We start from the raw sequence: 17,002 nt of genomic DNA on the forward strand, positions 1-17,002 counted from the left end.
AATAGAGAGAGAATAGGCCAAGCAAATTGAGTGGGATTTCGCTTCATGAATTCCACAGCATCCTTGTTGGTCAGATTCTCAAAGGTCTCGATGATCTTGGGATCCTTGTACTGATTCTCCCTTAACAAGCAAGGCTTGATATATTTCGTGTCGAAGTACTTGTACATGTCACGCAATCTGTAAGAAATGCGAGTGAAATAATGAAGACATAAGTATTACGAGATTGAGGAACCTAATCAGTCTCAACGCCCAAGGATCAATCCTCTTTGATTAATCCTTGACCTGCTTGGCGAAGTACAATTAGTACCATGGATTACCATTGGCCGATCAAATCATGGGTAACACGAAGAATGCTACAGAAGCGGATATCCGAATCATTGGGTGTTGGACCCTTCACGCCTCGAAAATGTCTTTTGTAAACAACAAATTCGTTTGCTTTAACGTTGAATTCCTTTAATTTGAAAACTTCGTGCACACCCATTCGCCATGCTTCACGAAAATATTGCATTCCAGCCCGGAATAGAGTTTTTCTCGCTCAACATTTCCAATGTTTGGCTTGTGCAAATAGCAGTATTTGCCCATCTCTCATGAAATATAGAAACCTCTCCGTTGTTGGTTTTATCAACGCAGACTGGGAAGTTTCCTGTTTTTCTGGTTCAGTTCATCGCCAGTATGCGACAATTTGAACATCAAATACATGGATAACAATCTTAAACCCGAGCAATCAATTGATCCACCAAGCCAGCCCACTCCTGCCATCCATTTCCCTCTGATTCAAACCGGTCGAGCTAGATTGACGATGACGTTGGTGGTATGTTGTTCACCGCCCTGGATTGGACATGTGCTAAAGGCATACTGTACAATTCAGGCATCGCCCAACACTGTTTGATCTGTTTTTTTCCCCGGACGATCATCTCGATGTAATAGTTGTGATAGGTTACCTGAGATTCAATTCGCCCAAAAATGCCTTCCATCCCGGAGACGACGTGATCCATAAATCTCCCGGCAATTCTCTCATTCATGGTGGATCTTTATCGGAGGCAGTTTTGACGCGGAGGAATTTCACCAAAGGTTTAATTGTGATGCCCTGAACAAACACCGTCAGTAGATGACAGCAATGGTGGTGGTCACGAACATGGCGCATGAGGGACACTCTGAAAAGATGCGTGAGAAGGGAATCCTTTTAACAAAAGCCGCGTCCCAAGCTTGTTTCAATTGGATGAAGCAGAACCCCCACTAGACACAATTGCAGTTTTGCAAAATTCCGTTGCTAATTTGAGACCCGTCGTGTGCCATTAGTCAAGTTTCCTTGTCATCTGAACTGAACAACACTTCCGAAAATACATCTTTGATAAATGCAGTAGATGAAACTATTACAAGACATTTCGAAACAAAAACCTAATATGAAGTAAGTTCTTTTGAGCTCGTTGGGACCTCTCAAAAGAATAGAAAGAGGCGGAAGGAAGTAGATGAACTAAGCCAAGGACCTCGGCATGGATCAAAAGGGATCTCAAATACAGCTCGTAACAACTCGCTAATGTTGACATTGTGTTGGAAACGATACATGAAGAGGTGACTCTTGGTTGTGGTGGGTTCATTTTCTGGCTGTTTGCCCAAGACCCAAAGTGAAGCATAATAATATAATCGTCGTGCAATGATCCATAGATACCACATGCTTATTTCAAAACGGGTTTTTATACTACTTTTCTGAACGAATCAAACTAGACTCATGTAGTAAATAGTAGTCCTCTAACTCATTCGAAGATTTCGGGTTCATCGTTCCTAAACAATGAGTTTAGAATTCTTTATGGAAGAAGGGTCGAAGGCGAAGATAAAAATCTGGTGCAACATACTGAGCATAAGAGGAAAATATGTTATATAAATGGAACAAATTATTCCACTTCCATTCTTCGGGGAATCCCAAAGGTGTTTTTCTAAAAAGGAATGAAGAGGACTGAACTAATAACTCCGGTTCATAGTTAGTTCGTCGTCTGAACTTTACGGATTTTGGTCATTTCCATTTGCTGGCACTTTTCTCGTCCTTGATTACTCCACAGCGCACTTGATAAGTCATTACATCTAATGGATTTTCCACTCTGTCTTCCAATCCTGTATGATATCACTTTGTGAGGCGTAGTGTGCATTAGGAGTTCACTGAGTGAAGGTTCTCACGCTCCAGAAGTTCCACCAAAAACATCGAACTCCGAGATGACATCACTTATTCTATGCATTCAGTGACTACAACACATATTCCTGCTTGTGACTTTCAGACGGCAAACCGCTTATTTTCTGAACTTCAGTTATACACTTTTTAAGTACTAGATGCCAATATCAAGCACATAAATCAAAACGTTTTGAGAACGCCCTTCCTCCACTTCAATCACTGCTTTGATGAATGTGACCTACCTTCTTGTCAATGAGCAATACCAGGCAAAAGCCACGGCACCTCTCAATCCGCCGTACATCATCACAAATTGGTCCAAGCCTTTAATTTGTGCAATCGTATTGGTTGGCCAAGGCCGACAACAAGAGCACACCTGAGGTGAAAAAAGTGCTTGTACTTGTTAAAGGTGTCTTTTAAAACTCTTGGGCACACGAGGAAAAATGAAAATAGAAAGCAAAGGAGACCTTCCACGGGAATCATCGGGGTTGCCTTCAAGCTTCCAGGATATGGAAAGTAAATAGAGAATCACGCCAGAAGCCTGGTCTCCTCTCCCACAAATGACTTTCAATCGAAAGTGATCCAAGGATTAAAGATCACTCAAGGAAACGAGAATAAAACTATCTCCACAAATCCGTGGATAGCCAAACGTATTTCAGAGCAAAGATAGATAGAAAATTGCCAAGATCAAAAGAGAGATCCCCAATCCTGTCCAATCCTCTCTCGGCAATTTGGATTAGTCAACTTTTCAATCAAAGGTGTCCAGACACTCACCTAGGATTCTGAAGAAGCTGCAAAGAGCAATGGTCAGGATGACAAAGGCCAGTTCCAATCGTGTTGTCGTGAATGGTGGCCACACCCAAGAACATAAAGATGATGGTTTCCGACGAACTGCTCAACATTTTCAAGCCATATTTTAGAGTGGTCGGGATTTGGAGGATATATTTTCGCTCCACATAATTCTTCATTGTGATGCCGCAGAATTGTGATCCTGAAAGAAAAAGCACCAATCATTCAGTTAAATGGCATCCTCTCTCCGAGTTGGTATACAAAATGTGACTTAACTGGGGAAATGCACTCGAAGCTTAAGTACCATGTACAAACAGTTAGGGACTACTATTACTCTGGTTTAAGGAGACGTTAATCATTGTCCCCATTTTCTTACAGGGTCATAGCTCTATCATCATGCCTCAAATTTGATACATGTGCAATTTGTTATGTTCTATTTTTAGCTATAATTGTATCAACATGTCCCTATATCTATTTTTGCAAATTCTACACGAACTTCATGCTCAAGAGTGGCAAAAAACATCAGCTCCCGCGTCTGTGCACTCTTAGCTGAATGAAACCCTTAAACATTGAAGCGAGATTAGGCAGCAAACTCGGCCTCATGTGTAAATATGAGGAAGGAATGAGCGAATTACAGATATCCTGATTTAAGTGTTTGAAGAAGGCTGGCGATGAGCTTGACATTGTCAAATGTGTTGGGATTGCTGTTAAATGGATGGTAGACAGAATAAAAAGACCCATTTGTTATTTGAGCCTTGATGAGATGGTAAGGTGCTCCGAGCGGAATGCAGGGAAACCGTAGATTTTTCAACAGTCTAGTAGACACTCTTTTCCTTTATATCCTTCAGGAATTGGCGAATTTGGGCCAAACCATTTTTTTTTTTAGACCATGGGCGGATTGAGTAAATATCTTACCACATGAGACTGCCGGGAAATGTCCCTTCACAATGATAACCGCTCCAACATTTTTTTTTCCACGGTGGAACAAAAGTTAAAACCTGGAGAAACTTTTTGATTTGAGAAGACTAGAGAATTGATGGGGTGTCATTCTACAAAGAACTAAAATATAGCCGAAAAAAAGTCTTTCTGGAAACTTTCACCACTTAAGCGAACCAAACAAATGGTCCAAAGTTGGCTACCTTGATGGACTAAGCACCTCGGAGTCTCGGCAGTGCTTCTTAAAGTAGCAAACTTCTTCTTTCCCACATGGCCAGCTGATTTGATTCCGATGTTAGATCTATTTAACCTCTCGCGCTAATAGCAATTGCCTCCTAATCTGTTCCAAAGTTCCAGTGTGAAGAGCATAATACCTACATTCGGGCATCGTACGTAAGAGTGGCCTTCTATGACAGTTCAAGCGATTAATTTCGTCTTTGGATCCCAAAGCGACCAATTTAAAGCAAAAATACAAGCTAAAAACTCTCAGCTTGTAATACTTCCGCAAATTGGAGACGGGAAAACCAATAGGAAAACCCATTGTACGCCAAAGTTACGACTCTTCCTCAAGTATTTGCGCCACGGACATTGTTTCCTTAAGAAAGAGGCAAAACACACAACTTACGCCAAAATGCCGGACATGTGGAATATCTCAGCGTTCAAGTAAGACATATAAGCCATGATGAACACAAAGAGAGGTTCCAGGACACGGGCATGGTTGGTGAATCGGGTGACGAAGCCTGTTACGAATCCCCAAATGATACCAATAATGGTTCCACCCCCAGCGACCACGATGAAACTGGCCAACCCTTTGAGTAGATCCGTACTCTTGACATTTTCTTCCCCTATCTCCACATAAGCTTCAAACATGTGATATAATACCTGGAAAGGAATGGATGAGAACATGACATTTGAAAGTATTTGAGGATTGCATTGCATTTGAAGTATGATGCATCATCCCATGGGATGCCCATGGGTGTGTGCCACTTACCACCGTGACGGCATCGTTGAGAAGAGACTCGCCAAACACGACAATGTACAAGATTTCGTTGACATGAATCTCTTCAAAGACAGCCAGAACAGCCACGGGATCTACGGCCACGATGAGCGAAGCAAAGAGGAAAGTCTCCAATATACCCGGAGGATCAGGGCCGAAAATTCCTGTTTGTCCAAGGGCGTACAACGAAGACCCTTTAATTAAAAAGTTCAAGATGACGAGCAAGTAAACAAGGCTGAGTTGGTTGGTCTGTCTACTACGTACATATTGCTGCATGAACAAGGGGCATGAATGCACAGTTTGCTTGCTTGCAAGCATGCACACTTGCTTGCTTGTATGTACCTATTTATGCATTATGAACCATACTGTCTGTATGCTTCAATCTCTCTTGTATGTACTTCAGAGATTTACAACAGGAAACTTCCCGGTGGCAACAAGTGACAGAAATAGTTGTTGTAAAAAAACACTCTTGAAACTTTTGGTCAAGTCGTGGACATTCATCTCATCTGAGCATAGAGAAAGCAAACACTCGGGTTGCTCTCTGGATTCACTCACCAATGGTTAACATGTTGAACACGGTTCCAACCACAGCCATCAGCAGAATTGTTCCCAAATGATCAAAAAAGAGTCGATTAGGCATAAAGTATCCCGCATCCAGAATAATCGGTGGCAACATGAACAAAAAGAAACTGTCCGGCGTCAAAGTCGAGGGCACTTCATCGCTGGTGGCCACCAGGAGGACTCCAATGATGATACCAATCACGATCAAGAGGCAAGATTCGGGGAAGATGGACGGAAGCTTGGGAATCATGTGAAAGCCTGGAAATGAAACAGAATCGAGTTTTGAGCCTTATTGCACGCAGATAGACACTTCAGCGAGAAAACCATAGGGAAATAGAACTAGCCTAACTTTAAAGGGACTTAAGTACTAGCTGAACAAAAGCGCATTCAAACATAAGTTGACATAGGATCTCAAGAGACCGCAGAAAGTAATTTCCATGAATAACTGTGCTACTAAACATTCACATTCTAGCGCGCCTTCATGATTTCCGATACACAATATTCTCGACATTTTTCAATCTTTGTTAAACAAAGATTTAATTGACGTATATATGCTCACTCCTATACAGTAAACGTATGCATGAATGCTTAGTTCGAGATTAATAGACTAGCCTTAAGACTGAGAGCAACACCGTTTTCATTTCAAGCTATTATGACGACAATCATTTTTGTCCGGTTCCAATTGGTTGGTTCCACATTTCAACCTTTCATACAAGACTGAGCCTAGATACTGGAGACAAACGAGTCTCCCACCACAAAGGGCTGAAAAAAAGAATATTCTTTGTTGGGAATGCGACTTTAAACATGAAACTTTTTTGGGCTTGGCCTTGAGAACTTGGACTCAATTTTCTCTTATATCAAGACGCTTTCATGAATAATGAGCAATTGTGTGGAGACGCGACAAAAAACAAAAACATAATCGTGATTTCAGAGAACGCCAAATACCTGGCTCCGTTGTTCCTAAGCACACCATTGTCATGTTTGTGTCGATCATGCAATTTTCATGAAGGCCTGATAGATAGAGTGAAATATTCGCATTACCAACACTGACCTGCACACGTAGTTACACTGGGTCATCAAAGAAGGCCTGAAAGTAGTCATTGGTGCAAAAAATGACCGACATAAGAGGTACATTTGAGTTTTTCTGGTGAAAGTTGAAAGTTTGATGCAATCGCTCTTCAAGATCTTGAGAGCTACTAAAAGAGAGTATGAGATCTTGATCCAAGGAGGATTCACTTTATCAAAGAAACTCGGGGCAAGAACCATGGGATCGATGTTAATTACGTTCAAAGTTAGCCCATAGCCTGAAGTGGGATCCATCAATTATGAACGCGGCATACGATATCATCGTGCTCGACTAAAGTTAAGTAAGGTGTGTATGTGCTGTAAGTATTTCGTTCGCTCTCATTTGAAAGGTAGCGAAACGCCTAAAACTCTATTCCGCAAAGCCACCATGACGGAAGAGGATCTCTTTCAAAGGCCACCACGTGCAGAAAGCGACAAGCCCGTGACAGGTATCAATGTGCTTTGCAGGGACTTTCTATTTTTCATTCAGTGGGTTAAACAAGGAACAAGGGACAATTCAAGAATCCCTCTCATTGTCAAAGGGGGAAAAGGCAAAAAAACGTGGGTTCAAGTCACAAATACGAGAGTGGAAAAAGCCCAAGACAGAAAGAGTCTCATTTGACATTGAATGGTCGCAAGGTCGGTAATAGGGGGCATTATTCCCTGTCCCTTCTTGACAGCATGCGTGGAAATTGAGGGAAAGCTTGAAGGAGGTAACCATTGCCAAGGGAGTGCTCAACCAACTGGCGGTCTCTGAAAGTAGCACCGTTGATTGTTGCCACGAGTGCGCTTCTTTAAGTTGTTCACGAGCGTATTGAAAATGACTCACACCTTGTCCATTGATTATCTACTCTGATTGTCACAGGGAACTCGCACCATATTTCGAGTATTGGTACACTCTGAGTGGTTCCATCAAATCCAACAGGGGTAATCCCACTGACCTACGGTTCCTTGATTCGATGACTGTTCCAAGTTGGGCCTCTGCGAGTTGAGTCAACAAACAGTGGGTCTCCGCCATTATGACCTTCTTCAACAGTTTCATCCGAGAGTTTCTTGATTTCAACGAGAGCTTCCGAAGTCAGATTGTCACGATGCCCGCAGCTCAGGAGTGGTCTTCCACTTCCACGGCCACACGGGCGGGCACAGGCCCATCAGGCAAGAGTCTGACCACGGTGTCCAAAACCCAGACCTACAGGTGTGTGAATCATCCCAGGGTGGATCGACCCCGAATCGTGCATCACGACAACATTCGAGCCATTTCGGCCGTGCCCACAAAGCCCATCGTGTGCAAGGACCATGATCATGGCAGAAGGTTGAGCAGTGTCTCCGAAGGGGTGTGGAAGAACTCTTTGCGACAGAAAGAAAAGCTCCTGCCCGCAATTCCTAACCCATCAGCTCGAGCAAGAGGTTTCGAGCGAAAGAACCGATCTCGATCCATGGAAAGGATCAGTCGGAGACGCGAGACCAACCGCATCCCGGAGAATGATCCGGATTCCCCACCGTCGAGTTTGAGTAGTGGCATTGGGAATAAGGAGAATAACCGCTCAGTTTCTGAGAGTACACGGGATAACCGGAAAAAATCAGAGCAAAGCTATGAATCGTTTGCAAGACGAAATAAGCTAGATCAAACCATGGTGGACGAGCTGTCCAACGACATCATATCCAGTGACTTGAGAGTCAATTGGCGCGATATTGCGGGTTTGGATGAAGCCAAGTCCCTTCTTCAGGAAGCCGTAGTCCTCCCATTGATCATGCCCGAATTCTTTCGCGGTATTCGGCGACCATGGAAAGGCATCCTCATGATTGGCCCACCAGGTACCGGAAAGACCATGTTGGCCAAGGCCGTAGCTTCTGAGTGCAAGACCACGTTCTTCAATGTGTCCTCCTCGTCTTTGACGTCAAAATACCGAGGAGAATCCGAAAAACTAGTGAAGCACCTATTCGAGTTGGCCCGATTCCACGCTCCGAGTATCATCTTCATCGACGAGGTCGATGCTCTTTGTTCGCAAAGAGGATCTGAATCGGAGCACGAAGCCAGCAAGAGGTTCAAGGCCGAGCTCCTAACTCAAATGGACGGCTTGAGCTCCCATGGGGACGAGACCAAAGTGGTGATGGTTTTGGCCGCTACCAACTACCCATGGCTGATCGACGAGGCTTTCCGACGTCGATTTGAGAAGCGAATTCACATTGGCATGCCGAACCGCGCAGCCAGACGAAGTTTATTGGACATTAGCTTGTCCTCCATGAAAGTGTCAGAGGAGGTGGACTTGGAGAAAATTGCGGATGACCTGGATTCCTACTCAGCCTCCGATATAACTAATTTATGTCGGGATGCGGCCATGATGTCCATGCGAAAGGCTATCAAAAACAAACCTTTAGAGGAGCTCAAGCAGATCAAGCAAGAAGATATCGACAAGCCCATCATTCCCGAAGATTTCAAAGACGCCTTGGAACGGTGCAAAAATACTTGTTCAGATATCGAGATCTCTCGCTATGAGGATTGGATGGCCAAGCATGGTTCATATTAGAATTAAAGCATAAACCACATTTGGTGCCATATTCGGAAAATGTATACGGAACTCTAAAATTTATTATTCTTCATGTTCGTATTTGCTAAACAAGAAATAATTTTCTGAGCGAATCAAGCTTTCTCAAGCTCACCAAGAGAAATAATCAATACACGTTCGGCTAATATGTTGTTGCTGTGCCACGCAAATGCCATATAATTGACAAGGAGAAGTGGCCTCTACCCAAAGTCTACCCAAAGCAAACCTATACCGTGATTATAACTTTTAAAAAGTACTCGACCTTGAGAATGCTTGTCGTTATATTCGTCCAAAGTTGGATTTTTGGAACCGTTAAACGGTGATCAAGGAGATGGCAATGGCAATGCTGTATCTTTCATTCCTCCGAACAAAGTAACGGGTAATAATGCATTGAGACAATACCGAGTAGCACACACTCCAAGCCCTGAATTCATTATGGATACGGTGGTAAGTGGTTTGCAATAGATAGAACTACCGTTGTCTGGAATAAAACTTGAAAGCGGAAGATGGTGGAGTATTTGTGAACAGCTGTTTTGTTCGATAGATTCCTTCAAAAACTAGTATCGCTTAGTTATGTTTTGTAAGCAAGTGAACCATTATTATCAAGTATTAGCATACGCTCGTATGATGGAAGCAAGTCACAAAACAATTCACGTGACAAACTTGAATCGAGGGCTGGTCAAAATCTGGTGCAATCATCAGCAGGGTCGCCACGTCACGTTTGTAAAAAAAGCAGTAGGAACATTGAAAGTGGTGCCTGTTCTATCATACCCAAGTTCGAAAGAAACTGGCTCTGTTAACAATCCTGTTCAATACACCAAGCTTAAAAGAGCACCAAAATTCATCCGGCATATCATATCCTTATCCAGTTATAGACTTGAACTCATGCATGGCAAATACACAGACTGGTCGAAATTCATTTAGCTATGACCCTGTTTCGGAAAGCATGAACATTACAATTAATGGATGCTAAGTACATCATTGAAATTTTGATCATGAAACAAGTCCGTCAGATGTCAAGGTCTGAAAAAAATACTATCGCCTAACAACCAACGAACCACAGGGTAAATATTAGATTAAGCACAAAATGATGCGAGATTAGCTCTATACTTACTTACATTCTTAAATAATGTTTACCTTGCTGATGTATTGTTGATGTCATTTTCTTACAGAGACATTATGATCATCGTTTAATCACGTAAGTTATATTGATTGGAAAGGGCTTAGATATGAATTCATACCAACATACTTCCTTGATACCTTACGTACTTGTAATACGGTACATAACCGAAGAAATGCTCTGAGAATCAAAATGCATTCGGTTTCCCTTTCTTGATTATTGGATTAACAGCTTAGGTTGCAACATTGAAATCATTAACAGCCTACATTGAGTAGTTTTGGGTATGTTCAATTTCTACTATGCCAGACCATGATTCAGCTTATTTTCATTTTGCCTAAGCATGTTGACGCCACTCGAGTCCATTATAGCTTGATTTGGTATTCAAAGAAATTTTGATCAAAAAGCTTTTGGAAGCCGCCTATGTTGGAAATAGCACGAATCATTGGAAGCTACGTTGACGCAAAGAACGAATAGGTGTCGTCTGGAAGCTTTTTGATTTCCTTGCCGTTCTTCCCCGTCTTTTCGAGGTTGACGACGGTAAAACTCTGAACTTGGCAAGGGTGGCTTGGGTAATATTATATCAAGGTCAGTAGCGGTGGCAGAAATTGAAGTTTAGGAAACTGCTCTAAATGGGCCGTGCTATTTTTCCATTTTAGCAACATAAGGTTTTAAGTGAATATTCAGAAATTATGAAGCAAATGTACTTTGATTTTGAAAATGCCTCGCACGTTGTACTAACCAGAATGAGTCTCACAAACTACAATATGATCGATGAAAACGGTTCTCAAAAGTTCGACACTGATTCATTGGAAGAAATCGAATGGATCAAAGATCACAGAACAATTGTAAATACATCCTCACATGGTTGAAGAGGGAATAGCTTCATTCAGAGATTGGACGAAGACTCGTAAGGAGGTTCTTAGAAGCTTTGAGAAACGGCTTCAACTTGTGATTTTGGCAAAAAGCAAAAAAGGCGCCAATCTACAAATATAAGCTTTTACGACAGTATTGGACCACCTCCAGTTTTCAAATGTCCCAAGTGGTTTAAAACGTGCATTGATGCAATAAATCAAAAAGTTTTTGTTGGCACACAAACTAGAGGTCGCCATTATTCATTAACATGATATGCTCTGAAATTAATGATTTTGTTGGCCAGCTCTCTTGATTAAAAGAATGTTGGTCAAAGACCATGTCTAAGCGAGTTGGCCAGCAGGATGTAGCTCTGCTCATCACTCACTGGATGTTTCATGGGAAATTGAACGAGCTTCTGGGACATGGGCGTGGAGTCCAGCCAAGCATCAGAATTTTTCACCGCCATTTATAAATCAGCCGGTTAAAAAATTTCCCATTGCTGAAAATCTCAAACCGCCTGAAATGCACCTTAAAATGGTATAGTCTAAAGTTCTTCCGTGTATGCAATAAAATTTGTTTTAGTCGATTTCTGGAGGGATTTAAAGATGTTACAAATAGATATGCAAAAAGATTTAAGCAGTACGTTTACTACCGGGTGTGCCATATTATTGTGCTTGTGGCCCAGATAACGGCGTCAATAGGAGGTCAGGCTAATTTTCCTATTTTAAACTTAGGTTGCATATGATCACCACCAACCATTTTTGAGCAAATTGAGGGTGTAAATCTAAAAATAGACAATACCAAACTCGCCAAGTCCGAACTTGAGCCCGGCAAAAAAATCGAGTCCGGCAGAGGACCCATATTGTGTATTGAAAATGTTGGGCAATCTCTGGGAACCCGTTAAAAAATCAGCGCTCAGTATTAATTTGATGCCAATAGTTACATTCCACGAAGTATTAAGACAATCAAATATTTGGAAATGAGGAGGGGGAATTCCTACCATGCCTGAGCTTCCATGTTGTTAAACAACGTTACATTCGTCGCCATTTCTCATTTCTACCACTTGGACATTAACACATTGTGATGCACCAAAGTACAAACATGACATCCAACTCAAGAATACGAATCTCAATATTGAAGACAGTGTAATCAGGTCCTAAATCTTAACTCCTTAATCTCGAAACTTGTCCGGGATGAGGCGTCGCGTTTAAAAGAGAACAACAACAACAGCAACAACAACAACAACAACTGCTCCATTGGTCAAAACCTAATGGCAAAACAGGATTTGAGAACACGCTTGACCAGCTTTGACCCCAACTTGGTTCGAAGTGATGGTCCTCCGTGGTCCGTTGGCTCGCTCTTGGGTCATCTGGTTCGTCAACGAAGATGTGATACCATCATTTGTTGCCCTCCATTTTAAAGCTGATTAATGGACATTCGACGACCCTCATTCACCTTGTCAACCTACCCCAATGAAACGAATGACGTAAGCACCTACGTCACTCCAACTTCAAGCGCGTTCGTTACGTTAATAAAGGCATTTTCGACAAACTTGTTGTTCCTCTAGTGTTATAAAATATCATCCTACGAAGCTGAATTAAATGAACGAAGGAAGAGCTTGGATTGAAATGAATGGAAGACTTTACAAGATGACGGATTTTTCATTGTGGCTATTCCGCCTCAGATGAGCCACAGCCAATTTTCGATTGGGCAATAGCCACTTCCTACGTTGGCTCAAGATTCGCCATGACAGACATTATCGCCTATCCTTTCATCGTGTACTCTATAGCAGGCATGCAAAAAAAATTAATGACAGCCTTTGCAGATTCTAGGTACGTGTTTCAGTTGGCTCATGGAGTTTTTTACCTCAAGCCACATTTTGTTCTTGATCCATCATCTATGAACGTACAATAAACGTGGAAGAAAAATTACCGCCACAACCTAGCTATATTGTAGACGAAGGCCACAAAGGACTCGAGATTGAACAAATGTTATCGAACCCTAGAAACTTATATAAAGAATGGCTTTTCAAGCCTGGGCAATTTCATCTATCGCTCTCTTCAACACATGAACGAGGTACCTCGCTCAGTTCTCCACTCTGAAAATGTCAGACATGAACACTTTTTACACTCGACTACGTTAAACGATCGAGAGTCATCGTATACAAAGAGACACAACACCAAGATCAGAAGAGCTTGCTCGATTCTTCCCTCGTTTGCCACCAAATTTTATGCAAGACTTGATGGCTCACATCCTTTAAATCTCAACCAAAAGACATCTGCATCTTCATCATCAAATGTTGCCAAGGGATTCTGGTAAATCGATCCACTAGGAACGTACAGTTGTCTTTTCTCAGACTTACATATGTACTACTGTACAAGTTATATCTGTAATGTTAGTGATCACACGCCAATAATCAAAGTTCAAGGTCTCGACAAACGCTCTAGACTCGATCAAAAATGAACAAAACCGCAAACTAAATATCCAACCTCGTCCGTCGTTAAGTTGTCACCGACATTCTGTGATATTGTTGCTACAAAATGAAGAGGGACAACCACCAACCAGACATTCAACCAGTTATCCTAGTAGACTGATACCGGTAGTTACTAGGAGCTATTGATCAACTTAGACATACGGTACAACAGTAGGACAATATTTTGCCATGCTTGGGAATGTAAAGATAACCAATCTGGCTGGAGGATGCTGCAGACCTCAGAAACGTTGAACCGTACAAACATGTTCCATTATTTTTTTAAGTGAAAGTTCAGCCGGTCAATTGTATCGAGTCGGCTAAAATCCCATTGAGATGGTGGAGATCAAAAACAGCGATGAAATGTTAATCGCCTCTATGGAATCTGAGAAAGGGAGCGCGAAACTACGCATATCAGCGTTAATCTCATACCCCAGAGGATCCAAGTTGGAATCAGGTAACAGGGTTAAAATTTTATGACTCGATTTTAATTTCTGTTCTATTGATTTACGACTTGGAGCGATTGAGCCGGTGAACGGAAGGTCCCCTCTCTGCTAGTAGGGCAACCGGGCTTCCTCCTAAAACATTTACAGGAAGCACAAACTCACAATTGTTCTAGATCATTAACATTTTACAAGCTCATGAAGCAATAACCATGTCTGAGCAAAAGTTAAAAACAACACTGCTCTTACCGATTTTGGCCAACGATGAAACAAAGATCCACAGTGAGATAATGAAGGGTAGCTGGACTCTGTCGAACTCCACGTGGAAGACCTGATACTCATGACTATGTCCATGGGCTCCTCCACCCTCGGGATGGGCTCCTTCGTCATGATGATGATTTGTTTCGGAATTGTTTTCTGACCAAACTAGTCCGTTCTTAATGCATAGAACGGCTAATAGAACAAGACAATGAGCGGGTTTGATGCCGTTGCCAAAGGCGTGCGTGGGCCGCTTGGATTTGCTTGTCTCTTCCATTTTGTATCACTTGTTGATATGTCGTAGGTTTATTTCACTCACCACCGCTAGGGGCAGCACTGAAAGTGGCCACAAATGAAGTCACTCTGAAGAATGAACTCTGAAGAATGAAGTGCGGGATTTTCAGACTGAACTAAACGAGACACAGCTCCTTAAGTAAAGGAAGCAAGGTTGCTGGGCCTAATATTGACACTTGTATGTAAATCAATCACAGGTGACGAAGCAAAGACCAGTAGCCAAGTAGATTTTTATGGAGAGGGGCCATTTTCATGCGAATCCACACTCTCAAGCTCCCTTCACACTATGGCGACCAAAAGGCGACTGCTTCCCTTGATTTGAATGATGTTGGTTACTGGAGGGTAGGTGCACTCAGCCAAATGTTCACTCACTATCGGTGGTTAGCTTAGGATGAAGCCTCCTCATGCTGAACCATTGCAGTACGTTGGGCGGGCAGAACCAGAAATATGTATTCTAGCTCGTTCGTTGCTGAATGCTCGTTCACCACCACTCCAGACTCGGTCTGAACCTGACCGACTTCTGCAGGCACACTCGCCTTTGAAAGATCAACTTGGGCTATTGGATGTTCGCAAGATCGTACGTCGGTCGGCCGATGCGATACCTAGAGAGCTTGGGCTTTTTTTGAGGCTTGAGGTAGCCTTAAGACCTCACGTCATTATTCCAGTAATACCGGAATGGCATTTGGGAGCAAAGAGCAACTCCGAAGAACCAGACCGTAGGATAAGGAAAAAATATAATCGTTCCTATTGGTTACACGGCTCTATCACGGTAACAACACATCCAAGAATACGTATGGTATGGATTGTTCAAACCTTCGCCATACTCTTTTGAGGCAGGAGTTTTGTTCGAGATAGACCGTGAATGCCACTGGTTTACGTTTTCCCACCTAATCCACCGCCAGGACACAACTAACTTGACTCAAAACGATCTCCAGCATCAGCATCATAGAGCGTGAGATTGTGCTCGCTAGGCCGCTGCCATCCCGAAGTCATTGGGAGTACACACAAGCAGAGTTGGGAGGGGGTCCTTGATCATGAAATGCGTTTTGGTTCATTGCAAATCCTGCAGAATCGACAGTTTGCCACTCAACGGACCTCCCCAGCCCACCAGAACATGGCCAGCCATTCACCACCGGAGAATCCTAAACCACCACGAGGCAACCAACACCATCGTCATGAGGATAACAACAGACCGTCATCCTCATTTGATTTTTCAACCCTGGCCTCAGGTACTCGGCTACTTGCCGTCAAGAACGCATCCAGAGCACAATCCAAATCAACTAGGAAGCAATGCCTCCTTGAGCCCTATGGCCCTTATGGCATTAGCGACGAGCTGTTTGACGGCGAGCTAAAGAGAATAGGGCTGATTGGGGTTGGGGGCACAAGACAGACTACTCCCCGGGAAATACCACTCCTTGGTCTATTTTCGTGCCTTCCTTACATCCGATGGAGGATATAGAGGGTCCTGTCTACCGATAGGACTGACACAGGTGAATGGAGGTAATGGTCGGCCTGGCCGACATGGGCGTTTTATCATATGTAGGGGATGATGACGTCAAACTTCCTACTTCGTCGAGGCAAAACCACTGACACGTTTGTCCTGAGGACACATTCTGGGTAGAAGTGTTTGGCAGTAGCTCATTTTGATTGCATGCACTGCATCTGAACTTGGGTAAGAGTCAAACGAACAAGGTGTTATTGTCCTCAGAATGGTTTCAACACTTTCTTCTTATTTTTGCACCGGTTCAGGCCAAATGGAATGATGACAAGATGCGTGGAGTAGAAGTACGTAGACGCAGATCTATCTAGTTGTGATAGATGTGATAATAGGAGTTGAATCGACCAAGTCTTCAAACGAAGTGAGTGGAGTAAGCGGCAAGTTTCATAATCGGTGAAATCCAGGTGGAAACTGAAAGAGACACAGGCCAACGGTGAAGCATGGTTGTCGTCAGCTGATCAAGAAGAGCAAGTCGCGATCGTGCAATGGCTGAACGATTAGTTCACTAATATCAGGATTAACTAGAAAAGCAAAACGAATGGCCTAAATGCCTAGTTTTAACTTCGTGCGAGGGAAAATTGTTCTTCGGATGGCCAAGCCTTTTCATGAAGCCTTTTCATGTCGCTCGTTATTCACAGTCACGATCTGCTTCCCAAAAGGAATATTTGAAGATCCATTTAGGGCGCATTAAGTAAATACTTGCACCGTTTTCTTCATTATTCAAAAGGCAAAAAAGCAAGTTATCGACTGCTAGTACTCGTACTTAATCCAGAAGGACATCAGGACCTTACTTATATGTGCGAACCGACCTGCTTTCCAACGGCCAACTAGGACGTCGCGCACACATGGAAAACGCCGATTGTTGTCGTTGTTATTGTTGTTGCTGTTGTTGTTAATGCCCCTGGTGCAGTTGTCAAAATACTCGAATCCTACCTTTATGCTCTAGAAGAGGGCTCTTCGTCGTCGCGTTCGAGAAGACGATCCCAGCTCTCTTCTTCCCGTTCGTTCTCTC

General features: G+C 42.9%; 2 protein-coding genes across 2 annotated transcripts in view; one reads left to right on the top strand and one right to left on the bottom strand.

Annotated features, from left to right (window-relative positions):
* The window catches only part of LOC131885388 (sodium/hydrogen exchanger 3-like), a gene marked incomplete in the record, with an annotated part of 24,189 nt that extends 7,626 nt beyond the window's left edge, over positions 1-16,563 (bottom strand). Inside the window, 14 exon segments of the mRNA XM_059233420.1 lie at positions 21-183; positions 640-651; positions 958-1,024; positions 1,027-1,104; positions 1,107-1,154; positions 2,032-2,049; positions 2,423-2,502; positions 2,504-2,537; positions 2,936-2,991; positions 2,993-3,152; positions 4,501-4,768; positions 4,878-5,077; positions 5,439-5,702; positions 14,190-16,563. Coding sequence (XP_059089403.1) covers positions 21-183; positions 640-651; positions 958-1,024; positions 1,027-1,104; positions 1,107-1,154; positions 2,032-2,049; positions 2,423-2,502; positions 2,504-2,537; positions 2,936-2,991; positions 2,993-3,152; positions 4,501-4,768; positions 4,878-5,077; positions 5,439-5,702; positions 14,190-14,475 — 1,734 coding nt within the window.
* On the top strand, positions 7,012-9,056 carry LOC131885384 (katanin p60 ATPase-containing subunit A1-like). Its single transcript, XM_059233415.1, has one exon. The coding sequence runs from the start codon at positions 7,529-7,531 to the stop codon at positions 9,035-9,037; it is 1,509 nt and encodes a 502-aa protein (XP_059089398.1). The 5' UTR covers positions 7,012-7,528; the 3' UTR covers positions 9,038-9,056.
* Positions 16,564-17,002: the final 439 nt, after the last annotated feature.

The sequence above is a fragment of the Tigriopus californicus genome, chromosome 8, assembly GCF_007210705.1.
Source record: "Tigriopus californicus strain San Diego chromosome 8, Tcal_SD_v2.1, whole genome shotgun sequence".
Taxonomy (NCBI): Eukaryota; Metazoa; Arthropoda; class Copepoda; order Harpacticoida; family Harpacticidae; genus Tigriopus; species Tigriopus californicus.